The sequence below is a fragment of the Balaenoptera musculus genome, chromosome 11, assembly GCF_009873245.2.
Source record: "Balaenoptera musculus isolate JJ_BM4_2016_0621 chromosome 11, mBalMus1.pri.v3, whole genome shotgun sequence".
NCBI classification, from domain to species: domain Eukaryota; kingdom Metazoa; phylum Chordata; class Mammalia; order Artiodactyla; family Balaenopteridae; genus Balaenoptera; species Balaenoptera musculus.
In genome coordinates, this window is record NC_045795.1 from 69,258,518 (window position 1) to 69,286,260 (window position 27,743).

The 27,743-nt window shown below is 47.9% G+C and overlaps 1 protein-coding gene across 1 annotated transcript in view; it reads left to right on the forward strand.

Moving 5' to 3' along the window:
- The first annotated feature begins 1,224 nt into the window (after positions 1-1,224).
- The window catches only part of CACNA2D3 (calcium voltage-gated channel auxiliary subunit alpha2delta 3), a 768,110-nt gene continuing 741,591 nt past the window's right edge, over positions 1,225-27,743 (forward strand). Inside the window, 2 exon segments of the mRNA XM_036869418.1 lie at positions 1,225-1,346; positions 2,016-2,097. Of these exon segments, the coding sequence (XP_036725313.1) occupies positions 1,225-1,346; positions 2,016-2,097 (204 nt within the window).

The window sequence follows — 27,743 nt, forward strand, 5'->3', positions numbered from 1 at the left end:
GAGGCCGGGGCTCCAAAGCCGGGTCCCGGGCTGAGGACGGCGGCGAGAGAGGCTGCGGCGAAGCCTGGTTCCCCGGACGCCTAGGGCTTCCCCGACTTCCTTCCTCCTCGCCCCCGCCTAGGCTAGCCGCTCGACCGCGCCTCCTGCCCAGCGGGTGGGGGTCCGAGTGGGGAGCGGGTGAACCCCCGAGCCTCAGAGGACTCTCTTACTCCCGAAATCCAGGGAGTCCGCCAGTCAGGATAGACTTGGAGCAGCAGTTCTTCCCCTCCAGACCCCGCAACTCGCCGCAGTCGCGCGGACCCCGGGCCCTAGCGGGCCAGAGCGCGAGCTGCTCGGCAGCCCGGCCCGGATTCAGGCGCGCCAGGGAGGCCCCGCTGCGGCCCGAAACCGGGAGCCCCGCGCTCGTGCGCCAGCGCCGCGCCGGCAGCGCCGCCCTCCGCGCCTTCCCTGGTCGGCGCTGCGGCCGGAGGAGCAGCCGCGGGCGGCCACGCAGAGCGCCCGCGCCAGACAGCCGAGCCCCGCTCCCATCCCCACCGCACTCCGCCCCACCCGACCCAGTCCGCCGCCGCGAGCCCCGGCCCCTTCCTCAGACTTTGGCCTCTTCCCTGCACCCCTTGCCCTCCGGAAAACTGCGCGGCGGGGCCGGGGGTCGCGCCACCTCTGTCTCCGCAGGACCCGACCCGCCGCCGCCTGTTACCTGGCTGGGCCCTAGCCTCCCGCCTGCGCCCCGCCCCCCAACCAGCTCGGGGCGGGGGGTTGCGGGGTCCAGCCCGGGGTCAGCACGAGAGTGGCGCCCGCGGCGGCGGACTGCGGAGTTGTAAAGAACTCGGCGGCCGCAGTGGGCCGGGTGGGGCAGGGCGCGCTCAGCCGCGGCCAAGGACACTGGAGTTTGCAAGTCTCCGCCCGCGCGGCGCCTCCCGCCCTCCCGCCGCGGCCGGCCGGACTCCTTGAGCCGCCGAGGCGGGGCCGGGCGGCCGCCGCTGCGAAAGGCGCGTCTCCCTGCTTCCTCCCCCGCCTGCCTCCCTCTCCACCTCTCTCCCCTCCCTCCTCCTCTCCGCCCTCCCCGCCCCGCTCCTTTTTCTGCTCCCCAAGTGCGCCCAGCGCGCGAGAGGCAGGCGGGGCGGCGTGGAGCAGGCAGCGCAGCGCGCTCGCCCACCGCCCGCTCGGCGCAGCTCCCCGCGGCCGCTCTCGTCGCCGCCGCCGGCGCGTCGGAGGGAGCCCAGCATGGCCGGGCCGGGCTCGCAGCGGCGCGCGTCCCGGGGGGCCTCGGCGCTCCTGACCGCCGCGCTTCTCTATGCCGCGCTGGGGGACGTGGTGCGCTCGGAGCAGCAGATCCCGCTCTCCGTGTAAGTGCCAGGTCCTGCGCCGCCCGGGGAGGGTACCCTGCCGCCCGCGACTCTCTGTGCCCAAGTTTGGGCTCCTGCAGGTGCGGCCGGCAGGACCTGCCGCGGGCGTCGGCCTCGCCTTTAGCACCTGCCGGCGGGGACCCGCGTGGGGCGGCGAGACTGGGGTGGGATCCCCTCGCCCCCTCCCCGGGCTGCGAGTGAGACCTGGAGAGGCTCACCGCCGGCGACAGCACCAACTTTGAAGCCTGTTTACCGCATGCAACTTCCATGGGCCGTTTATTTACCCCTTCTTTTCTATCTTGCCATCTCACTTCTTTTTGGGGAGGGGGGGATGGGTGGATTTCTTTCGACTAATCTTTGCCAGGTGATGCTCAGTTTGGGTGGTCAAGTTCTCAGGCAATTATTCAAATAAATTCAGTGATCTTTCCGGAGAGCCTGGGACACTTTGCGCGTTTTGAACTATGTGACCCCCTCAGGCCCCCTCCCGCGCTGCGCTCTGCAGTTTGGTGCTGGCAGTTTCTACCAAGGCGCTTTTTCTGTCTTTTTTTTTTTTTTTTTCTCCAATGTTATACCGCCTGGCTCCTTCAGCCACAGCCCCGTGTGTGCGTTTGCGTGCGTGTTGACTGTGACACGGTGTTACATTTGTTCCTGTGCCCTTTCTCCCTGTAGGGTGAAGCTCTGGGCCTCTGCTTTTGGGGGAGAGATAAAATCTATTGCCGCTAAGTACTCCGGCTCCCAGCTTCTGCAGAAGGTAAGGTTTCTGTGGTGGCAGGAAGCGATGATTTTTCCAGCACAGAAAATGGAGGCAGATTTAGTTTTCCAAACAAACGTGAACCCCGAGCATTATCAGTTATCAGAGGTGTCTCTGATCCTTCGTTTCTTGGCAATGTACCGTGCAGTGACTTCTCCCTACCAACCGGTTATTTTTAGATGACACTTGATTCTAAACACAAAGAAAAGCAGGATACTCACTGGCACTGTCCTGGCTGGGGCTCGGAAACTGAGTGTTTTTGCATGGCTCTCCTCTCAGTGTCGGTATTGCTGTTTCAGTGTGAGAGCAGATGCTCCTCTGGCCAAAAAACGCTAACTTCATCCAAGGGGCAGAATCAGTGCCTGTTATGATGTCTTTCACCTTGCCTGCGTTGGAGGCTGGGGTTCAGTATATCAGAGAAAGATGCTGCACTATTGTTTGTCATCCCCGCAGTTGTACAATCCCATTATTCCCCAATCATCTAGACTCAGGGCTGGGATGCATTACATCATTACAGATAAGGAGAATGAATGTGGTTATCTTTCCACTCAGCTGCACTGCTGGGTAATAACCTATGAGAGTAGTCCACAAACTTAAGAAATTGGTCTGCATCCATATATTCTGGAGAGTAATGAGAATGCAGAATTGATTATTAGGCTTTTATCAGAAGCTGCATCAATTTTAATTCAAACAGGCAGCATTATGCTTAAAATTACATTGTGAGATATATGGTCTTTCGCCCTCCCCTCCAAGAAAAAAAAGGGGAAAAAATGGGCCGGGGAGGAGAGATTAGAGGCGTTAAAAGAATTTCAAGTTAACAAATCAACAGGATTAATCCAAGAATTGTCTCAAAGATAGAAAATAAAATTGGCCTTTAGGGGATAATTCTCTGAAAATGGGTACAAAAAGCTTAAATTGTTAAGTTAACTTTTAAGTATTTTAAAATGTGCTTTTTGGGCCAATGTAACATATGTGTCATGCATGCTGCCTGGTAACCAAGTACGTATTTTATTTATGGCATTCTGCTTTAGAGAGTAGCGTTTTTGGGGACATCATATGAAACAGTTTGTCACATGAAATCCAAATATCGTAATGAAGCATCAGCCCACAATGGAATGACAGAGGTTAGCCTGGCTTAAAAATTGCCAATAGCCATGTTCTCTGAAACCATGGAAAGATTGTTATCACAACTCTGTTATTTGGGGACGGAGTTCATTGAATTGTAGGCAGTTGATAAAAACTTGAGGTTATGATGTGCCTTTATGGTCAGTGATAATTTACATACCTGTGACCTGCCTCTCAGTTTTTAGGAGTTGCCTTTTTTGCTAGTGTTCTTTTAATCTGGACCAGTCTGTACTCAGCTTTGGCATTTTGCCTGCGTGTCAGATGTTTTATGTGAAGAGTTCTGGCCTATTGCATTGCCTGTGTATTTTGCTTATGCTTTTAAAGAAGAGAACATTTTGTATAACTTTAAAGAAATATTTTTCATCTGCACGTTGTAGTTTAGTTGTAACAACTCTGAAAGTAACCCTTGAGAGCCTGTGAACGTTTTTTTTTGCCGGGGGGCTGTGCTTACATATCTCGTATCTCGCATTTTGTAGGAGCACGTGAAATATATTTCATCCTTCTCTCCGAAGTTAACACACAACACACACACACACACACACTGCACAAAATCCCATCAACCATATTATTGGCTACTCTATAATAGCAAATTGGAAAAAGCTAAATGCTTCTCTTACCTTATCAGCATCCTTTCTGATACTGTATTCACAAGCCTCGCTTTGCTTTTGTTATGTTTGCAGCTTGACAATTGGGTAATTTATTTCCAGCTGTTTGTGGCTTTGTTGCCATTTCTTGCTGTTGCCTGGCATTTTGTAATCTGATGCATGGGGAAGGTGAGGTGTTGGTGGGCGTTAGGTTCTGGGGTGGGCATTTGCTCTTGCATTTGGATTGCAGTCACCTGGCCATGGAGTCCTGCGATACCCATGGTTTTGGCTTGCTAGGCAAGGACTTCCATGAATGATGGGGCAGGGCATGTTAGACAACTTGGGGAGGTACCTTTGGCTGTCTTGGTCCATTGCCCCCAAATATGATTGTATTTTTATAATCAGCAAAGAAAATTGATTTCGAGAGCTCAGAGTATGAATGAGAAAGGATGTGAGGTGCTCAGAGTTGGGGGAGGCATAACATGATCTGGAAAAGCAAGGAGACAGTTGCCTTTCTCTTGCTTATTTTCAAGTTTCTGGCCATTTGCATGAGGAATTACTCCTCTGAGTCAAAACTCTATGCACCCTTCCATCACATCACTGCATCCTTGACAATTAAGATACTCTCGAAATGAGTTAGAAAACTTGGTTGATAAATGCATTAACACTGTAGTAAGGGGACTCAAAGGTGTTGCGTAAGAGTCTGTAATCATACTTTTAAGGCATGGACATTTAAACTTGATTTTCAGTTAAGTAAGGTATATTGTATACCACTGTACAAGTTTATGTACTCTATGTAGTTTTTCTAATTGACACTTTATTTTGTGAATTGATGCGGGATGTTCATTTTTAGAATGGGAGTTTAGTAATTTTTGCACTAAGGCAAACACTTTACAAAATAGTAATTGTTAATATAAGTTAAATAGTAATTGGCCACCAATTTTAAAGTGTTTGGAGACTGGGAAAACTGCCATTTTGGTAACAGGTTTTTATTAGGTAATATAATTCGAGGTAGCAGTATTATCACTGATTTCCTCAATGTAAATATAGCTATTTAACAATGTACCTCACTGCCATGGCTTTAGAAAGGAGAAGATTTCATCAGTTGTTTCTTTGTTTAATACCATGGCTTTCATTACTTTAGCTTATGATAATATATTTGGTATCCAGTGCCAGACTTTTCCTATTTTTTCTATTTTTTTTTCTTTGCTGAGCACAGGAATAGCAATCTGTTTGTTCCTTATAAAGAGGATATTTTTGATTGTATAAAATGCTGTAGTCCACATTTTGGCAAAGTTTTGTGTTTCCAGTACAGAATGGAAGAACGTAGGACTTGTATATTGGAGTTGGAGTCGATCTTGAGAGGCTTTAGTTGTTATAGGACAGCGGGCCCCTGAAAGCGAAGCACTGGAGTGTGGCTTTGTGCCTGTGTCCTGCCTTCTTAGCTGGCAGATACTGCAGGGGTTTCCATTCACTTCAACTTTTAATTAACTTTCCTATTTGACATATTCATGCCAGTATTCAGCTGCCTCTATCTTGCTTCATTTTCCCCAAAGAATGCGCTTTGTGTGGCTTCTTTTGGGGAGGCATAGTTTCATTACCTCTCTATTTTGGGATTCAGTGAGAAGCATTCTAGTAGGTCCAGTAATCTAGGCTGTTAAACTCATGGGCTCCACACCCCTAACATTCACAATAAAAGGTATTAAACTGGCATGATTCTCATTTCATCCTTCTTAGGGAGAATTTGGTAGGAGCTGGGTTTGTCATTCTGTTTAGTTCTGCATTCAGGGAATGCACGTTCATGGGAATGAAGGGTTCCAATTATATTTTCCAGAATCGTGATGATAAATACACAGCGGAAATACAGGTACTGTGTGTCTCTGCCATTAATGCTAGAAAAGAATTGACATTTACTTTGGATGCCTCATGCAGCACTTATCAAACGTGCTCTCCTTGGAATGCATAACCAGGTTTTTGCGTTATCAACTGTTTATTGAGAGAGCGGCTTTAATACATGAATGTGATGTCTCTTTCCACAGGACAGAGTCAGCAAAGTAAAAGGTTGGTTCTTTTAAGCCATTTTGATAATTATGACTTTTTATCAATGTGGAAATTGATGGTCTTTTAAATAATTAAATAGGAGTATTCATTTATCAGGAATTGGGTAGCAGTGCTGTGCTGCCTGTAGGAAGCCTCACACTCTATGGATTGCTTTTACTGGGGAGGCGCTACTAGGCTGAACATTTTTGTTGAATAAACACGGTTATTTGTCATCCCACGAGATTAGTGCATTCAACCTGTGCTGCCAGTGTTTTAATTCACGGCACCACTTCAATTACTGTACTTTTCCCTGGCAGATTATTTTTCAAAGTCTTGGAATCTCGGAAATGACAGTTTTCAATCTTTCTGGGCAGTTTATTGGTCTCATTAGCCCAGTCACCAGGACATCAGCAGAGCAGGATAAACCAGTTAGAATTCATTTCGTGCATCTTACCCACACATATATATCTTATTGCATTTGTACACTCATGCTTGGTCACTTGAGGACCAGATAAAGTTCTTTTTGTATGGCTTTGCTAAGTTTTTGTCTGAGCCTCTTTTGTTCATTTTTTTCTTTCCTTCTTTTTCTCAAAGTTTCTTTTCTGACAGAAATGTTTCTGCTTTGCTTTTTCTCTCATTAGGAACTGCTGCAGCCTGAGTTGCTCCGATTTACAAATGCTAGTCAAAATTAAGGGAGATGAAAACATAGGCATGGTTTTCTTGTTGGAGGCAAATTTCAGACTTTTAATTCCAATGTGGTTATTAATTTTGATCAGTTACTCAGGTGATCTCAGGCAGGTTTTATTTTACTTTATCTTATATATTCTAATACCAGTGTGCATTTAGGCAAACACATGAGTACCAAACCACCTAATAATTATAAAGTCTGTCAGGCAAGGGCAAGCACAAATAACGTTTCTAGTTGTGATGAAGACATAGCCGTGTATCATGATGAACAAAAGTGAAAGAAATGTGAAACCATTACCCCAAGTACCTGTGGCCCTGCAAGATGTCCCATTGTCCTGCAGTTTGGATCACATATTTGTGGAAGTCAGGTTTGGGGTTTTAGGCTTTTCAGTCTTTGATCGATCCTCGCCTAGGTGTTTAGTGCTCCCACATACGTGGAGCAATAAATGACTTGGTATATTGGGCTTATCGAAAGAGGCGTACATTCTCACAAGGATCCTTTGTGTCCGGTCTGTCATTAATCCAGATCTGTCATTACAGATACCAACAACTAGGCTTTTTCTTTATCCAAATACACATCCTCTGTCGGAAGTGAGTGGCATTTATATTGGGGGTCCCCCCGTCTTTTGCAGTCACAGTGCGTGTTGAGACCCACAGCGTCTTCTAGACAGAGACTTTTCGCAGATTGCGTGTTCCCTGGGACACTCAGATTGGACTTAGAGGTTTGCTGTGGCTGAGACTGAGAAAAAAGGAAATAGATGTTATAAATGCCAGCCTATGAATTAGTATATGAGATTCTCCCTCCCCCGACCCTGACTCCTCTTTTAATGTAATTTTTATACAAGAGACATAATGGCCTATGCTTCATCTTCAGTGGCTGCAGTGATGCTTTTGTGTATCATGGAACAAGAGGAGAAGTTCCTCATGTCAGGCTCCTGGCAACATTGATAGAATCTTCATCAGCCCTCTTTGGTCCATTAAACAAAAGTGAGCTTCTCCTTCATGAGAAGAAAATGATGCAGAGGAAGAGGAAGATGCTTGATTTCCCTGAGTATTTACTGACCAGCAAACTGAGGTGATCGTTCCTGAAGTGCAAAGTCAGCCTCAGAGACCCCTCTCTGACACAGTCCAGCCTGGACCACAGCTCACCCTCAGCAGATGAGGCAGATCTGTACAGCTGATGTGTTTTAGGGGATTTCTCTTTGCATAGCCAGCATGTCTGCTTTTCAGAAGAAAGTTATTTTACAGGCACAACTTTGAAAAGGGTCCAGGATATCTTCAATAAATGGTAAACATTTTAATTTCCATTTGCTTTGAACAACACTCATTGTGTGCTCATTCCAAGGCTGTTTAAATAAGGCATTACATTTATAAGGTGTATTACGGTTATATGTTGCAGAGCTTCTCGGTTACCCCAGATCAAGATTATGGAAATAAACAACTCAAGAGTCAAACTGTTAATGGGCATTTCAAGGCCATATTGGGAAGGAGAGCATTATCTCTTGACAAGAAATAGATGGCTCTTTTGTCACTTTGTGCACTGCCAAGTATTTATCTTGGCATCCGATATTGGAAAACAATACTCTCCCAAGGTTAAAAGAGCTGTTATCCATGTAAACGATCTGGACAGACAAGTTGGGCAGAGCTGCAAATGGCTGTGGGTTCACAAACCAGACCTCTGGTTATCCATTTTAGGTGAAGCAACTGCCAGTCGGTATTTTAGGCTTGCACATGTCATTACCGTTACACTGATTAAGTTTGTGAGTGCATGCGTGTGCCAGGAGAAGTGAATGCTGCTCATCACAGAATGCACCAGGTGCTGCCTGCTAACGGGGAAGACTGTTCTTGTCCTCTTGTGCTGTTAGCGAGAGTGGCTTAAGGGAGTGAACCAGGGTGCTAGGACAGAGCCGAATGACCCAGTCCACCAAGCTCGGCTTGTCCAGCTTCTGAGATTTTATAGGCAGCTGCAGCGGAGGGTCTGCTGAGACCAGGAGCAGCTACATAATTTGTGGGGCCCAGTGCGAAAGCAAAACGGGGACCCTTTGTTAAAAAATTCTGAAGAATTTCAAGATGATGATAGCAGAGCATCACAGGGAGCACGGGGCCCGTTGGGCCTGGGTGGAGTCCCCTGAAGGATGGGCCGTGCTCATTTCGGCTTTCTCTTTTCTCTGCTGGGTAGCTCATCCTCTCATTTTATTTTTTATTTAATTTTTATTTTTTTTAACATCTTTATTGGAGTATAATTGCTTTCTCTCATTTTATTTCAATGTTCTGGCCACAGTCAGTTGGGGAGGCATCCTTTGCCCATCTTTCTTCATCATCATAATAACTGCAGAGCTTGGAACATTTTCAGAGACACATCTTGGGAGATACAGTGTTGTTAAAGCAAAGAAAAAGGTCACTGGCCTAGGAGCCTAGGAGCCCTGGTGTTTGTCTTCTTATCTTTTCTGTAGGCATTTCCGAATGGCCTTGGGCAAATGGTCTAATCTAATAGTAAAAACATGTAGCATTCACTCTGGAGTACCCGAGTTCCAGGTACCATGATAAGTACTTTACATATGTCATCCCACTGAATTCTCTGTACTACCTGATGAGTCAGGAACTACCATTCACCCCATTTTTCAGATTTAGAAGTTGAGGATTACAGAAGTTAAGCAGCCTCCCCCAGGTGACTGACCTGGGCTTCTGGAGTCCGCTTGCCTGGTCCCTCATTTTTGTGTGACCTTTTTCCATCTCAGTTCTAGTTTGAAAACAATGTGAATAATACCTGTGTTTCCCTACCTCTCGGGTGTTTGGGAGGATTAAATGAGATAACATCTGGGGAATTACTTCGGAAACAATCAAAGCCTGGGAAAACAGCTGAGAGGACAGGGTTTGGAGTCCGATGGACTTGGCATTGAGTCCCAGATCTGCGGTGTGACACTTCTGAACCTGCACCCTCCAGTGTGAGAGGAGACCAGTGCCTTCTACCTTACAGGCTGTGGTGAAGGTGAAATGAAATAAAATACGCAAAGCACTTAGCATAGTACCTGGCATGTAGAAGCTTCCTGCCATCGAGCTGTGGAGGTCATTATTGGTGGTGTGAGACAAAGACAGGCTCTTAAGGTAACCTTCACTGAGCATCTGTGGGGCTGGCTCCATAGACATGAATGAGCGAGTGCTTGAACAGGGGAGTGGGCCCGAGTGCTGGCAGGTAGGAAGGTGGTCCCACCTGGCACCTGACAGGGAGGAGCCTGGGGAATCAGGTACTTCGGAGCAGGAGGAGGCTGCAGTGGACCCAGCCTCTGCCTAGACCTTCACTCTTCTCCTAGAGGTCAGCTCCCTTCCCCCAAGAGTCAGGGCGATGCCCACATGAGGAATCGGGGTTGAAGAACCTCCTCAGGGTCTTCCTGTTACCCCCTCCTTGGCTCACCCTGGTGTGCAGGTGGTGGGTCAGCTGAGGAAGGGCCGAGGGTCCCCAGTGCTCGGAGTGAGGCCTGAAGCCGCAGGAGAGACGGCGGACCCAGCGATTCCCCCCACTGTGGGAGTGCGTCCAGAAGCCAGCCGCGGACACCTGGTGCTCTCCAGGCATTTCCTCCATGAGAATTCTTCCCGCTAGGTTTGGAGGACTCTAGACTTCTCCTAACAGCTTCCTGGGGGAGTGGTGCTGGAGACCAGACAGGGGATGAGGCACCTCACTGGCAGGGTGTCCTTTCCCCCAGTCAGGTGGCAGGGAGGTGCAGCAGCGCATGGGGACTGCCATCAGCCACCAAGTCATGGGAGGCACTGAAGGGCATCCTGGCTTCCGTGGCCCTTCCTGCTGGCCCCGCGCACCTCCTCTTCAGAGCTTCCTTGGCACAGCCTGTTGTTGTGTTTTGGCCTTTGAGCATCTGCAGTCCTCTGTGATCTCCTTAAAGATGTTGAATGAGTGACACGTGCCGCCCCTCTTTGTGTAAACATTGGTACTGACTCTGGGGGAGATGATGCTATTGTAGTTGCATAACTTTTAACCATTGTTTATGCATAAACCATATAGTCAGCAGTGAAAGTCACTGAGACATCAGTTATGAAAGTCAATGTGCAAAAGCTTTGGTTGCTCCACTTGGGCCAAATAGTTAAGAAAAGCACCGAAGAACCACTTGTACCTGGGACTGTTACGGAACTACAGGGTCTGCACTGGTGGCTTCTCAACATCCACCAAGATCATAACCAGCTCAGGTGAACAGACTGTTCACTGGGACTGGACAGGGAGGCAGTGGACTTGTGGGGGGAGTGATTAATGAGCCAAGCATTCTTCATATTAAAGTAGATAACGCAAGGCATCTGCTGTGGTCCTTAGTTGCACTGGGAGATGGCCCAGGTTATCTACCTCCTACAGGCGGGGCTTGCAGCTCAGGGAGGTGGTGCGCTTGCCACATGGTAGGGCTGGACTCAGACTGGAGCGTTTTGACTCCCAAGCCTTTGACTTTTCTCTGCAGCGTGAGTCACCCGTGTGAGCTGCTCCCACCTGAGCACCAGCTTCAGTCAGGACCTCAGCAGGATGAGAAGGGCCAGGTGGGTGGGGTGCTAGCACCGTCTCTGGTTTCTTTCCCCCAGGTGTGCTGTCCTCAGGTGGGGTTTCAAGAGGTGTTCTCTTGGCAGCGAAGGCTTTGTGGGTGTTCGGCCCCTATGAGGCGGGGAAGGACTTCCCCCCTGCTCCAAGGGGGCTTGGAGCCATGATGGGACAGGAATGGTTCCTAAGGGAGAGTGGGCAGGTTTGGCTCGTGAGGGTGTGCCTTTTACACTTGATGGTTTGATGCATTTTCTTGAGACTTTAGTGTTTTGCATTAAAATGGAATCAAAGTTATAATTGGCCCTTGGAATACCCCCAAGTCTAGAGCCTCCCATGCTATAAACTTGACCCTGCATTTCCTCCTCCATAACTCTTGGCTCCCAGGAAAGAGCCTGTCTGTTTTAGAAGGATCTAGATTTCTATTACAGTGAGCCATGCACAGCTGAAAAGAGATTTTTAAAAAGAGCATGGGCTTTGGAGTTGAATTCCACTCTGCAAGTCACTAATTTTACCTACCTGGGCCGTGGTTTACTCATTCTATTAGTACAGAATGGAACTAATAATAAAAGCTCCTGTGTCATAGGGCTTTGGAGAGGGCTAAATGAGAGAACACAGATGAAGTAGTTCAGTACAATACGTGGCACACGGGAAGCCTTAGTTCTCTGGCTACTCTCTTGTTTATAGTGTCTGCTTCATTATTAATGAAGAGCAAGAGAAACTCCTGGAATTTTAGTCACTTTGATCCCACAATGAGTTCATAAGATTAAGGCAGTATATGTCACACACATTTAATGTGACAGGGGCACAATAGCAAACAGAAGCATTTATTATGTCCCCATGAAGGTATTTTTTTTTTTTTTTTGCTTTCTTTCCCTAATTCTTCCCATCTTGTCCCTCGTACAGTACAGGTGGGGCAGTTGTGGGATTCACTTTTGTTCTTGCTATCATGCTGTACTGTAATTTGCAAAGCAAGGTGAGAGAAATACCAGGCAGGCGTTTGGCTCTTTGTACCTGCACCATCCGAAATGCCTTTTCCATTGTGCCTTGTTGATACAGAGGCGGAAAAATAGTATAAAAAGAACAATAGGTGGGGGAAGCAGTAAATCCACTGGAGGTAGGTAGTCTTTGGCCACGAGTTATAACATATGGCTTTCCTCCTAGCCTCCTACCAGTTTCCATTATCAGTGAAATTTCTATTAGCACAATATGCTGCATCATGTACAAACAGCTCAACGAGCATAGCTTTTTGCCCCACTGACATAAATGGTGATCGTTTGGCTTCTGGGATGGTAAAGCTCAAGTTTGAATGTTCTTTCTTCTCGGTTTTGGCCTGGGCCCCTGTCAGAAAGCTATGCTTTTGAGGGCACACCTTGAGGGAATCACTGTCAGGCAACCAGTAAAAGGTGTGTGTGTGTGTGTGTGTGTGTGTGTGTGTGTGTGTGTTTTGATATACATGGGCTGTTTCCCTTTGTTAAAAACTACTAACTACTTTAAAATCCCAGGGTCTGTAGCCAAGTTCCAGTATTTCAGAACATCAGGAGTCATCTGGTCACCCTGAAGTAAGATGTAATCCTCCCAGGAAAGGGCTCACAGCTCACTAATCTTATTATTATTTTTTTAAAATTTATTTTTGGCTGCAATGGGTCTTCGTTGCTGTGCGTGGGCTTTCTCTAGTTGTGGCGAGCGGGGGCTACTCTTCATTGCGGTGCGCAGGCTTCTCATTGCGGTGGCTTCTCTTGTTGCAGAGTGCGGGCTCTAGGCGCGTGGGCTTCAGTAGTTGCAGCACGTGGGCTCAGTAGTTGTGGCTCGTGGGCTCTAGAGCTCAGGCTCAGTAGTTGTGGTGCACGGGCTTAGTTGCTCCGCAGCACGTGGGATCTTCCCAGACCAGGGCTCGAACCTGTGTCCCCTGCATTGGCAGGTGGATTCTTAACCACTGCGCCACCAGGGAAGTCCGACAGCTCACTAATATTTTGAAAAAAGCCAACAATACACATTTTCCAGAACAGGAGTTTCAGAATTATGGAACTATAGCTAGACTTCCTACTTAAACAGCAAGATTTTCAGTTTTTTTTCACGAAACAAATGCACAAATGCCCTATGAGTGATATGAAAAATATATAAACTGAGAACGAAATTAGAGGATTATTGGTTTTTAAAATTTTACTTTAAAAGGAGGCAGTTGGTCTTGGGAAGGTAGAACTGTGTAGTAAGAGTCTGGATCTGAGACAGGCCTCTCCAGGGTAGAATCCAGTGCTACTGCTGACTAGTTTCATGACCCTGACAAGTCAGTTGCTGAACCTCAGTGTTCTTATCTGTCAAATGGGCACAATGGTACTAACTTCTAGAGTGGAGTTGAGGGATGCAAATGAGAAGATACACACAGAATGCTTGGTAATAAGTGGCTCAGAGGAAGTGTTTAGAAAAGGTGGGCTGCTGCTGCTGTTGTGGTTGTTATTATTATTATTATTCCCCAGGAGCTCTCCCACATATCAGGGCAGGTTGGCTGCTGAAGACAGTAGTTTGTGCATGGGGGGAGAGAATATCAGGCCACCCGGAGGTCTTATTTACAGCCCTCCACTAGAGCCGCCCACCACTGAGCCCCAAAAGGTCTTCTTAGGAAGTAATCATAATAATGATACAGGTACTTTATTTGCATGTTGTGCCATGTGCTTTATTTGCATTGTTTCATTTAATTTCTCACAAACAATCCTGAGTTTGGTTCTGTCATCGTCTCTATTTTAGAGATGCAGAAACAAAGACAGAGAATATATCTTGGCCCAAGGCTACTCAGCTCCAAGTGACAAAGGCAGGCTTGGAACCTGGGTCTTGTGAATCCTGTTCAGCTGCCTGGGCTGGGGTGGGGTCTGAGGAGGGACATTTGGTTATTCCCAGGACCAGCATGTTCCCCATGCTTTGATCTTAGCCTGCTGTTGGCTTATCAGGTTGGTTGGTGGAAACTTCTCTGCCCTTAATCCTTTCCCCAGTGGAATTCTTAGCTTTTGGTGCATTGTCATTTGCTTTCCTAATACAGAATTAAAAAGGAGCAAGAGCTGGAATGAGGGGAGGCGGGCCCTGTATGCCCTCTAGGTTTCTATAGTTTTCCCTTTTATTATAATAAAACGATGCTGCTTGTTTTTTGATTTCCTTTGAGGGTCAGCCAGGCCTCCCCTCATTAGGTCTGACTTTTAAGAAGCCTTTCTGAGAATCTCATTGAATTTGGCTAAATTTCCCTTTGTGTATTTCCCATCATGGTAATGGATGATTGTGTGAAAGAGCCAGCTTGGGCTCTGGGACCCTGGTACAAGACAGATCTGACTTTGAGATCCAGCTTGGCTCTAGTTAGTTTCACTTCCGGGCCTCAGGTTTCTTATCTGTGAAATGGGGTCATGGTGAGGATTAGCTTTGTCAACATGTAACAGTCTTAGCACAGAACTGGATGTCTGGAAAGTGCCCAGTAAATTTTAGCTCCTCGTTTTTTGTTATCCCCACTCTTTGTCTGTCTTTCCTGGATATTTGTTGGTGCTTCCTTTTCTTTTTTTCCCCTCAGGGCAGCCACAGGTTGTTTTTCTGCATGATTGACAGCTAGCTTGAAGGCTATAGCCCTTGGACCCACAGGGTCAGTTTTATTTTGCATGGTATGAGTCTGGCAGATCTGTCCGTGCCCAGGCCATTCTGGGGAAGTGTGATATCCTGAGGACGCTTATCTCTTTCAGTGGGGGTGGTGGGTGTGGAGAAGGAGGCAGGTGAGCCAGAGCTGAAATTCCCCGAGGGCAGGCTTGTTCTTTCTGATGGGAGAGGGTCCTCCTTTGGCACTTAGCACAGAGCTACCTTTGGGGTGGGCTTCAAGGGCTGTTTGTGGAATGCATGAATGTATGGATAAACAAAGGAGCCTTTTCCTGGTGTTCACACACTGGTGATGGGAATAACACTCTTGTGCACAGGCCAAAACTAGGTCCTTCACATTCCTTTCCCCCTCTGCCCTCCAGTGCTGGGTTTTATGAGCCCCTATTATCAGGTATAGATGCTGCAAAAAGTCGGGGCCGCCTCCCAGCTTCAGCAATCCAGCTCTGAAGCCCTGCGGGTGGGTCCTTTGCCCATAGCCTGCTTGGTGCCAGCAGGGACTGCCAGACATCCGAGCCAGCTGGTCCTCGTTTCTCCCAGCCCACGACCCCTCTCCTCGCCCTTGGGGAGCATCCCAGCCCATCTCATCAACACCCTGAAAACACGGCCGAGTCTCCCCACTCCGAAGCCTCCGAGCCTGGCAGAGGGGTCCCAGCGCCTCCGCAGCGCCAAGCTGAGCAGCTGTGGCAGGAGCACCGCAGTGCCGGGCGGGCGTGCGAGGAGCACCAAGCGAGACTGATGGGGCCGCTGCAGCCGCCACCATCAACCTGGGGGCGGCAACTCGGCAAAGGCAATTAGGAAGCTGCTGCAGCTAATTCCATGAAGCGCTGGAACACCACATTCCCAGTGACATTAGGGAGAAACGTGAATTTTAATTTCTATCCCTTTCATCTTCACATGGGGTCATTACCTGGCCTTCTCGGAAGCCCTGCTGGCATCAAGATGCTGCACGGTGTTTGCTGGGCATGATGTCACCTTCTCTGTGCAGCTTCCTTTGATTTTACACTTGTTTGTTTATTTATTGTGTACATCCCTGGGACTGGGTTTCTGAGTCTGTGCATTGCAGGGGTTTGGGAGCCGCGTCTTCGTCTGCTGCAGCGTCCACGGAGCAGCGATACCCATTCCTGGGCAGCATCAGCTGTTTCCAGCACCTCCACACAGGAGGAAAACTTGTGAGAGGGCTTAAAGCAAGTTTGGGTGATTTGCATTTGTATCCTGCAAGTGCAATTGTCCTTTCTCTTCCCCCTGCCTGGCCCACGGATATGCTGAAAGCCTGCACCAAGCACAGCCCCTCTGAGATAAGGGGGAGCAGCTGGCTGGGAAGCGGGAACTAAATTATATGGATTTAATGGGGGGCAGTTGTGCCAAAAGATGTTTAGCTCCAGCCCCTCCCCTCCTCCCAGTATCAGACCCGACAGAGTATGGCATTTTGAGGTTTTTGGAGAGTCTCGAGTCTGGCTCCTCCCTGGCACGTTATTCTATGGAGGCCGTGAAGCTTCCTGCGTGATTTTTGCTCTGTGGAGCACTCCGTGTCTTATCATATCCGGAATTTGCTGTGTGGTCCTACAGTCACCGGCATCTGGTGCCCACCTTCTACCTTCCTGCTGAGCCTGATGACTCACCTAGAAGGAAATGAGAAAATCTCTTATTTGGGGCAGATTTTGGGAACCAGCCCTTCCAGCTTGGGGGTGGGTGCTCGGGGTCTGATGGCACGCCCCAGGGGTCACAGGAAGGGGCCATGCATGGAACACTGGCGTTTCCCCTCCCAGCCCCTGGCTTGTGCGTTGATCAGGGCACTGAGGCCACAGAGGGGAGGAAGGCTCCTCGTCCCTGATCAGGCTTCTCCCAGGACAGAGGGAGGCAGCCCCTAGCCCCATGTCCCCCTCCTCCCTGCCCCATGCCTTTGAAATCTCCCCTGCTGCACTCCACAGGAAACCTTCTCTACTCTCCAGGCAAAAAGGCCTTTGCAACATTTCCTCCTATTAAATCGCATTTAAGCCTGAATTTCACCTAGAGAAAATGTTCCCCCAATGTCTCTCTTTTTTAACAGCCAAAATATTTTGTCCCAGTGCGTTGTTGGGGAACATCCCCCTAGGAACATGATCTACATTAGTGAAGTGAGTAGGAGACAGAACAATTAGTCAAGTGTTTATTCATTACTAATAAACCCATCTGAAAACAGGAGGCCTCAACTTTCTCCTTTTCCACAATAGAGTTTCCAAGGACCAAAAGCTTCTTTTTGGGGGAGAATATCATGGTTTAGGAAAATCTTTAGCTGTCCTAACAGACTTACAAGAACACGTTGGCTTTTGACTAAATCTTGGAAATGCTTTCTTCCTTCCTTCCTTCCCTCACTTCCTTCCTTCCTGCTTCAGCAAACACTCGTTGAATACTCAATGAGGCGTGCAGAGCTGTGTTGGGTGCGAAAATCCCTTTGCTGCTGTGGCCACCTTTCGCATCCTCGCCCTGAATGCTTCAGTGACAGCACACTGCTCAGTCCCAAACACATCAGGCTGTGTCACGCCTCTGTGCCTCGGCCGAGGCCATTCTGGCTGTCTACACTGCTGACCCTGTTGCCCCTTGTCTGGCTGCTGAGCCCTGACTCTAGAGGATGTCAGACTTCAGCATGCAGAAATATCACCTGGGGAACTGGCTAAGATGCATGATTCCAGGGACCCAGCCCAAGAGATTTGGACTCAGTAAGCTTGACCCAGGGCCCAGAAATCTGCATTCTAACAAATGTCTTAGGTAATTCTGATGTGCTCCAGGGACCATGCTTGGAGAAATGCTATTATATGCCACCTCCGGGAAGGCTGCTGGCTTCCCCTAAAGAGACCCAGTCATTCCCTCTCTTTCCTCCTGGGAAGAAATGTGCACATCTTCCCACCGTGGTTTGCTTCCATAACTGTGTGCGTGAAGTCTGTTCCATCATGGGCCAAGAGCGGTGGCTACTCAGCCTCTGAACCCAGCCTAAAGCTGGCACCGGTGCAGCCTTCCTCAGCGTCCGTGGCGTGACTGGAGATTTTCTCTGCAATAGAAATGGGGGCTTTGGAGCAAGTCAGGCATTTTATCTTTTAAGTCAGAAGGTACCCAGGAGCATGTCTGACTGTTGAAGCAGTTTATTTATAAATCACTGAGCAGAGTTGAAATGGCCATTCTCCAATTTGTAAGATGGAGAGAAATTTGTTGACCTGTCGCCAATGGTTTTTCTTATTACCAAATAGGTTACGGAGACCTGTGGTTACCAGCCCTTTAACAGAAAATTGTTTGGTGAACATCAATATGAAGGATGCCATCTGCTTCCCATAAAGGCTGCTCCTAATCTCCTGGTACAAGAATTGCTCCCCCAGGGGCCTGTTGGGCATAAAACTGAATTTTTTTAAGTCAGTGGCTTTCAAACTTTTTCGACCATGGTCCACAGTGAGGAATACATGGTTCCTGAATGAACCCATTCCACACAACTTCTCGTGGGAAACACAAGTTTTATGAAACCACTTAGCTTTATTCCCTCCAATGCAATCTGGTCTATTTGATTCGACAGGACTCTGTCCTACTGTATTCTGTTCTATTCTATTCTATTCTATTCTATTCTATTCTATTCTACCCTAACCTAGTCTACCCTAACCTAACCTAACCTATTCTACCCTATTCATTTTAGAAAGCTGGCTGTGAACAATAAATTGATTTCACAACCTAATAAATGTGTTAAGAAAAAAAAAAACAGTGCTCTAGATGTTACCAGGGTAAATTATTGGCTAGATTAATTTTATTCTGGAAGGTGTAGTGTTGATCTTTGAGATTAAAGTTGTGTTTTCTCCAATAAAAATGATAGATGGTGATAGTTAATGTCTTTCAGCCAGTTGCAATGCTAAGCTCTCTGTATAAATTTCATTTCACCTTCTCAATAACCCCATGTGTTAGATGCTCTGATAGCCCCATTTTCTCCATGGGGACACTTAGGTTCAGGGAGGGGAAGTGACTTGCCCAAGGTCACAAAGCTAATACAAGTGGTGGCATTGATTCTTGAACTCAGGGCTGTCTGACCGTGACACCTGTATTCCTACCTGTGTTTGCATTTGCCTCTTCCTATTGCCAGCAGCCACCTTAATTGGTCCCAAGTGTTACCAATGGGCTGCTGTGTGGGAAACCCAGTTAGAGGCAACATGGGGGTGGCATGATGGGGGGCAACAGGGAGGAAATGTGAGGGAAAGGGAGGAGAGTGGGAGAGGGAAGTTTGGGAAGCACAGGTGAACAATGGTCTTCAAAACACCTGATATCTTGCTTAGCACTTAGAGAATTTACAAGAGTTTTTGCATCTGTGTTATATTGGCCTCCTCCTCTTAGAGCATCCATTGCACTGGTATTTGTCATTGTACCCGATGGTCAGTTATTTGTTTTCTCATCTCCTCTCTGACCAGGGGTCATTGTTCAGAGGCCAGGAATGATGCCTCGTCCTTCTTGGCATGCCTGGCACCTGGCCCAAGGAGATGCTGCTTGAGTGTTTGGTGAATGAGCAAGTGCATGAAGAGATCCTTTAACTTAATCCTCACAACTATCCCTGAGTAATTTTCCATCCTCGTTTTGCATTTGAGGAGACTGGACCCAAGATCACAAAGCTAGTGCTGGAAGAACCAGGTGGAAGACCCCCCCCAACAAATGCAGAAGTGCCTGTTATATTCGTATTTATCTATTTTTTGAAGATTAATTTGGTAATCCTACCTCCTCCCAAGAATTTATCTTCCTACCGTCTCGATCTGGGTTTGCTGACTTGGTTTCCTATTTTTTCTGGTTGTCTGGGTACGATGTGGCTGGACCAGAGGGTCACAAGGCTAGAGAGGTCAGGGCTCTGGCTGGGAGTCTGAGGTCCAAGTTCTAGCTCTGGCTCTGACACTGCTGAGCTCTCAGACCTGGGTCAGCTCACTGCTTCTCCCTGAGCCTGCACTCCATAGAGCTCCAAGGACCCTCGGTGCTGAGACTCAGCAGAGTTCCAGAGGATGGCAGATCCTACATTTCTTCCTGTCGGCTCCACCATGAGATGGGTGGTACTCTTACCATTTTGCCAGTGTCCATCCATCCTACCGACATCTGTTGCCCTGCCTCTCTCCGAACCAGGCACCTGCTGGGGTAGATGGAGGTAGGGAGATACTGCTGCCCATACCTCCAGGTGCTTAGATTCTCTTAGGGGCGGTGACTCACACCAGTGCAACTCTTCAGAAGACAAGGCAGACTTGGCCAAATGACCAGGAGAAGACAGAGTCGCATCCATGTTGGGGGAGGCAGAAAAGACATCCCATCTTGGTAAATTCTCCTCTACGTTTTTGCTAACGTTATTTCCTGGGAGTCTTTGTACCATAGACTTGTTCTTAGACTTGTGTCAGGGAATGGAGTCATCTTTGAATGTAAAAGGCAAAAATAAAAGGGACTAAAATATTTGACATATGATGAAGTTCTGTGATATTTTAGTCAGTGAGTAAATTGATATTTATATAGCCTGGTATATTCATTTCCCCTGATCCACCCTCCCTTGAATGTTGACTTAATAACATGCCTGTCTAAATGACGTTAATTACTTTAAACTGCCAAATTAAAAAAAATAAGCCAGCGTTCATTCAACAAGTGTGCTGTGATCATTTCTGGCTGGAGCCAGGAAAGAAGAGCTGAAGTCTCTTGTGGGAGAGCAGGCTGAGACGTAACCTGACCAGCTCAGGAAAGGGACTTGTACATCCTGGGAACACCAGCTACTTGGGCCAGACATAAGCAGTGGAGCTTAGGGTTAAGTTTATGGCACTGGAAGCTGGCTGTGAGTTCGAATCCTGACTCCACCTATGACTAGTATATGGCCTTGAGAACTGCTTAGCTTCTTTTTTTTTTTTTTAATTTTATTTATTTATTTTTGGCTGCATTGGGTCTTTGTTGCTGCGCGCAGGCTTTCTCTAGTTGTGGCGAGCGGGGCTACTCTTCATTGTGGTGCGTGGGCTTCTCATTGTGGCGGCTTCTCTTGTTGCGGAGCACGGGCTCTAGGCACGCGGGCTTCAGTAGTTGTGGCTCACGGGCTCTAGAGCACAGGCTCAGTAGTTGTGGCGCAAGGGCTTAGTTGCTCCGTGGCATGTGGGATCTTCCCAGACCAGGGCTCGAACCCGTATCCCCTGCATTGGCAGGCGGATTCTTAACCACTGCGCCACCAGGGAAGCCCTGCTTAGCTTCTTATTTTACATTTTCCTCTTCTTTAAGTGATCTCTGTCCCACTGGACTGTTGTGAAGATTACATTAGATCATGAATCTAAAATTTAGCTCAGGGTCTGGCAGTCAAAGGAATCCAATGAATGGCAGCTACCATTATTTTAATTCTTACCATCTTGGAGTCATGCACCCACTCGCTGAGGTCACTGGCATTGCCGGATCCAGAGGCCATCAGCTCCCCAGAGCAAGACCTTTGGCTTGTTCATGTCTCTATTTTTGGTTCCCACAATAGTCTTTATCAGTAAATATTTGTGGAGCAAATGAATGAGTGCGGGGAATGAACTTTACAGGCTGAAAAAACTGAGCCTCAGAGAGGCTGACCAGATCATAAAGGACAGAACAGAGATTCCCACCAGGTCTGCTTTGTCCTCAGCCATGACCGTCAGCTACTGGGGGCTTGATGGCTCCTCTCTTTAGCGCTAGCTAAATTCCTGGGAGCAATACCATTCGTCCCCTGCGATCTGAAGGTGAAGTGTGTGTGTGTGGGTGTGTGTGCGCACACGCACACTTTCCAGGATGGCATCCAAGAAGATAGGTCATATTAGATGTAGCCTCCTGGTTGTTTAGAAACTAATTGGTCAGTTTTCATTCCGGGGCAAAATAGCAGACTGGTAACCCTGCTCTCTTTTGGGAAAAACACCTTAAAAGCTCTTATGTTCTGAAATACTGCAAAGTCCCACTAGGATGTTGAAATAGTTCATATCCATCAGGGCCACATTTGAGGTGCTTTTTCTGGGTCTTGGTAAGGGAAAGCTTTTCCCTTTGAGCTCCATGTGTAGGTGTCATCTTTCTCTTGTATGTTGCAGTGGTGATTTTAAACCTCCCAGCTCACCCCCAAGCCCCTAAGATTCCCATTGCAATGGGCTACGAAGTTTCACTGTTTATCTTCTTTCTCAGATCCGTTTTGTGGGCAAGATTGCTAGGTTAAGAGAAGAAGAGAAGGAGAGACAGAGGGGCTGAAGTGTGAAGAGAAGTACTTGCTGTTCTTTTTAAGAAGTCCTTGAATTCAGCCCTTGAGTAGTGCAGTATAAGTTTGAGAGATGATGGCTGTTAATACTTTGCTTCTTGTGTAGCAGCATGTAGTCCAGGACGTCAAAATACATCAATAACACATTCCTTCTCCATTTCTCCATTTCATGTGTAGGGGTGTGGTACAGAACATCTCCAGAGAGAACATCCCTGCCTTGGACCGTGGCTGGTCCCTAGCAGGAGCAGGAGAAAATCTTAATTTGATGGTTTCTTTTGTTTATTCATTCATTCATTCATCATTCATTCATTCATTCATTTATTCAACAAATGTTTTTACCTCTTGCTACTCTGTCCCAGGTATTCTGTTGGCCTTGGGGTAGAGGACAAGGGAAATAAGACACAGTCTGCCCCCTCGTGGAGATTACCATCTAGTGCAGGAATCGAGCACTACTCAAAGAATTAGTCTAATGTGTGCAAGTGTTCCTGCAGTGCTCTGGAAGCACACTGACAGCATGTGACCGGAGGACTTGCTCTGGTCCATGTCAGAGGAGGCTTTGCTGAGGGGATGAGCTTCAGAAGAAACCTGAAGGGTGGCAGGAATTAATATGACAGAGAGATAGAAGAAGGGACCCTGGATCCTGGTCCAGCCTCAGCACCTTGCCTGGGCTCATGCTTCAGCGCCTTGCATGGGTTCTTGGTCCCAAAGGTCATTCCCTACTTTCTTCTCAACCTTTGCTTCTTCTTGCTCCCACTGCCCTAAACTCCTGCCCTTGTCCCTAGAGCTTCCTGTTGAGTTTTCAGTCTTCACGGCCTCCTTCTTTAATTTAACCAACAGCTGTTGAGCTCCTGCTCTGCCAGGGGCTCAGTCCTGGGCCCTCAATTGCTACTGCCTTTGGGAAACCTTTTCCAATATCTACCTTTTTTCCCTTTTATACCTCCGTGTGGTCGTCAGAGTTGACCTTGGTTTCTGATTCCCGTCGTACCATCATTAGGATCTTCCCCTCCTCTCCACAAGCTGTTTGAAGCCCTCTGTCTTTATCATCTTTGTTTTCCTTGTGGCTCCCTTGGACAAAGCCTTGTGATGATGATGATGATGACGACATACATATACGTGTTGAACGTTTACCAAGAGAGGGACAGATTCAAAATACCTAATACACGTTAACTCATTTAATCCTCACAGCAACCCTGAGAGCAAGTTACTCTATTATTATCCATATTTAACCAATGACAAAACTGGGGCACAGAGACTATTAATGACTTTCACAGAGTCACTTCGCTAGGAAGTGATAGAGCCAGGATTCCAGCTCAGGCATTTTGACTCCCGTGTCTCTGTCTGTAACCACTGCACCACACTTCCTTCCTATCACGGCCTGCATTAGTCAAGTAATACATGTGAAATGGTGACAGGTATAATACGTCTCTCTCCCAGAGTGTGCACAAGCACAGCAGCCCTAAATGATGAAGGAGTAACTAGCTAACGCTGGTCCTCCAGGTGCCAGGAGAGGCGGGGTCATGACTAGATTTCTGTGCTTTAGAATTTGTTCCCATTACAGGAAGTAGGGAGCAAGGTTTATGTGCACCTTGGTCATGCCAGTATCCCTACTAGGCTCTGAGCAGATTCTTTTTCCCTAATTGCTTTTCTTCCCAGGATTGAAGCAGTCCCTAGAACAGTCCAAGTTGTTGTGTGAATAACTTCCCCTCAACAGAAATGCCAGTTCATTATTACAGGTACAGGTTTTCTGTGTGAACACATGGGCTTCAAATGGTGCTAGAGACAAGAATGTCCTTGCACTGCAGTATTGAAATGTAGATGTTTGTATGACCACCTGGGAAGAAATAATAGCTGTGAGGAAAGTATAGCTTTTTAAATTACAAAGTGTTGTCTATAACACTTTAGAAAATTTTGGAAATATAGAGAAATAAAAAGCAAATGAAGACAAACTGCTATCCCATTATCCTGGCCTGATTATTGTTAATATTTTGGTGTATTTCTTCTTTTGAATATGTGTATGTATATATACACATATGTATATTTATCTTACATAAATGGGATCATATTGTACAAACTATTTTATCATGGCAAGACATCTCAGAGTGGATCCTGGCAGGGTAGGGATAATCCTTTTTCCTATGAAAAATACAATTCATCCTCTTCTTTGAAAAACTGGGAAGTGTTGAATGATATGATAAGAAAAAAATTACTCCTAGTCTTATGATGCAGGAATAACCACATCAAAATTTTGTAGCATTTCCTTTGGACTGCTTGAAATTGGAATCAGACAGTCGATATGAAGTTATTTTGTTTTCCCCCCAACTTTATCTCATGAACGTGTCCCCTTTTCATTTAGTATTCTTCAAAATGATTTGTTTTCTGGCTACAAAACATTTCACCACGTGGGTGTGGCGTAACTTCTGTCACCTTTCTCCCACTGTGGGACACGAAAGTTGAAGCCCAGGTTTTCCCCCAGTGTAAACAGTGCTTTGTTGAACATTCCTGTCTGTCTGTTCCATTCCTGATCATGCCCCTCAGAGACAGTCTTACAGGGGGAGTCCCAGTGCCAGAGGATGCGGGGCTTTGTAAGCACTCTTCTTTCTTGCTGCCGTTGCTGCTGCTGTCTGTGTGCGTGAGTGCGTGTGTGCACGTGTGCACGTGAGGTGTGCTCATTTGCCCTCCTTGTTTTTCCCATAGCATCCAGCTCTGTTCCATGGCTCAGGCTTACCTGGGAGACCAAACAACATTGGTTGGACTAAACGGCCTTGACTTTTCCTTACATGTGCAAGACAATTGACGTGGAGCTCAAAACAAGATTCTGGGGTTAGGTGTACCTGGGTTCCAATCCAGGCTCTGCTGCTTACTGGATATGCGGACTGGAGCAAATCACCCAACTTCCCTGAGTTTCAATTGGCCAAGGGAAAAATAATATCCACTTACTGGAGTTGTTAGAAGTATTAAATCACATGGTATATGTCAAGTGCTTAGTACAGAATTGAACACATAGTAAGGGCTCAATAATGGCAAATGTTATTGTTATTATTTTTACTATTAATTCCAGCTTTCATCCCTTAGGGCTATAGGAATTTGATTCATTTTTAAAACTACTACTGTCCATACCAATAGAGCTTTAAAATATTCTAGAGATCAGTTGTGTGTGTGTGTTTTAGCTACTCTCTGTGTAGTTTAGAGGGAGGTCTTAGGGTGTCAGACGTCTCTTTAAAAGAGTTTGAGATTTTGGATTGGCTCCTACTCTAGAAGACTGGCTTTAAAAAGACAGACCAGGATCTGAGTGTTGGCTGGGGGAACACAAGCTGCCGCCTTAGTCTCCCCAGTGCAGTTGTTTTTGCAGTCAAATAAATTAAGGGTAACAGTAATAATAGGAATTACCAGCGACTAGTTATAAAATGGGGTGTGTTGCCAATTATGTGGCGGTACCTCAACCCCAGAGGAAATGGAGATATTTGCAGATACGACTTGTGCTGCATACAATTCCCAGGAGACCAGGGGGTAGCATTTTGAAAATGACAGCGTCCAGGATGCGTGTACGTGGACTTCTGCAGCCTGGGTGCCAAACTAGACGCTGTTTACTGCTAGCTTGGAAAACTGGGTCTCTAGACACTGTTAAGAATTGTGTGTTTTCTTTTGGGGAAGTGTCCCCCTATCCATTTAATATCGCTAAAATGTATAAGAAAGAAGAGGAACAATTCCAGGTGCTTTCTGAGTGTGGGTGGTCCTAAACAGCAGACCCTCGTCCTGCCACTGAATGTCCCTGTGTCTCATGGGACTCTCCAGGAAAGAGATTGACGTAATAAAGCAAGAGAATGTCGGTGGGAAGAGAGACTAGACTTCTCTGTGAAGAGGAGGGGGTGAGGCTGTGGGGAGAGGAAGAGTGGCTGGGTGTGGCCAGGTGATGATGGGGCCCCTTCACATTGTTCCTTTTCATGGTGAGCTCCGTGCACCACAGTGCCCTCCGTGTATCCAGCAGGGCCCCAGGGAATGATAAACGATCCTGGAGGGTGGGGCCTATCTTTAGACAAGTCACTGAATCTCTCAGCCTTGTTACCTTGATCTCAGGGAATAAGATGCTGGTTGTACCTGCCTGGAAGGGGGTTGCTGCAAGGATGAAGCGACTCACGGTGGTGCTTTGTAAGATGCCCTGGGGGCTGAGACCTCAGTGGTGGTTGTGCAGATCTGCACCCATGCTATCTCTTAGGGACATGAGTGGCCCCACTGCCCTGGGGAGAGGCTCAGAGGTGGCCCCGGGCTCCCCAGAACATGCTCAGAGCCCTTGCCTTTCCTGCAAGCTGGACCTGGCAACACCCACTCTTCAGAGCGTGTGGCTAGTTTTCACGCCACTGCCATGGAATAAGCAGCAGAAACCAGGAGAGCAGGAGACCGACTGTGTAAAGCCAAACTGGGCCCTTTCTCTTTGGATTCCTGCCCCCCCGAGTCCCTTCCAGGTGACTGATGCCCTTTGCTGCCTGGATCAGCTTTTGACTTGTCTCTCTTCCCACTGATGTTCTGCTGCTCTGTTATGTAAATCTCTCCTCTGGAAGGAAATCTGGCTGAGACAGTTTATAGCCTGGCAGGGAGACTGTTCTCATTTCTCCAGCTGAGGACAAATTGAGGACCCCGTTGTCAGCTTGGTGGGAGCCCCTTTGGAGCCGACATGAAGCTGGAGCCCCATTTTCTCCGCAGAGGAATTCTGGCCCAAGGCTCTCCTCCACCACCAGCAGGGGCTGCAGCTTGCGCCCCCATCCCTGGTCCCCTCTCCAGCACCCTGCATTTCAGAGGGGGCAGCATTCTCCATCAGAGGTAGCATTTATTGATCATTTTCTCTGGGCAGGGCGGTGTGCTCTAGCCTGAGCTTACTTACTGTTTAATTTAATCCTCACCACTTCCCTCTGAGAGAGCTGTGCTCCTGTTTTGCCGGTCGTATAGATGGGGAAACCAAGGCACGAGCAGCTAAGTAACTTGCTCAAGGTTCTACAGTCAGTAAGTAACTCTGGAGAGGTGGAGGCAAGAGGGTCATGTAATCGGCTTAACCTGGAGCGTGAGGATCGGAGGGAGACACAGGTAATAGCAAGGTAACAGCAAATGGTTTGGAGCTTGGAGCCCATAACTGCTCACCACTGCGTAGAAGGACCCACACTCTTCTCACGGAATCCTCCCGAGGACCCCAGGGAGCAGGTGTGATAATCCCCATCGTACAGACCAGGAGCTGTACTTAGGGAGGGCAGGCTCAGGTCACACGGGGCGTGACCCACAGGAGGAGTTTGTACTCAGATCTGTCCAACTCCAAAGGCCGAACTTCAGCCCCTTGCTATTCTGTGTTGGGTCTGCATGCGAGATGTTTCCCTGACCCTGAGGGCTCTGGACTCCCTACTCTGGCTCCAAAGGAAACACAGTCTGATTCATATCGCTGTGAAAACTAAGCTCACAACTCAGAGTATGTTTAAGAAAGAGTGTGGTAGGAGAACAGCCTCCAAGAAGCTGAGGGCCCCGCCTGAGGCATGTGCTCTGTGCCCACTACCTCCCCTGCAAGGGCGGTGGCGGCCTTCTCGCTCCCCTGGGGGATGAAGACAGCAGGGTCCTGGCGTCTCCAAGGTCTCGGGCACAGTGTCTGGCTGTGCACCCAGGAGCCTGCCCGGGAGCCTTGGGACATCACCCCTTGAGCCTGGGTGCCCCAGCAGAGGAGGCGAGGGCTTCCTTGGGACCTGTCACCCTCTCATCTTCCTGGGTCCCCGCACTGCACTGGCCACGTGGCTTGTTCACCCACGGCTGGAATCTTCTTCTCTGGGGGCTGGGGACACGTTCCACCCACCAGTCTTTTTGAGCTGCCTGAGCCTCT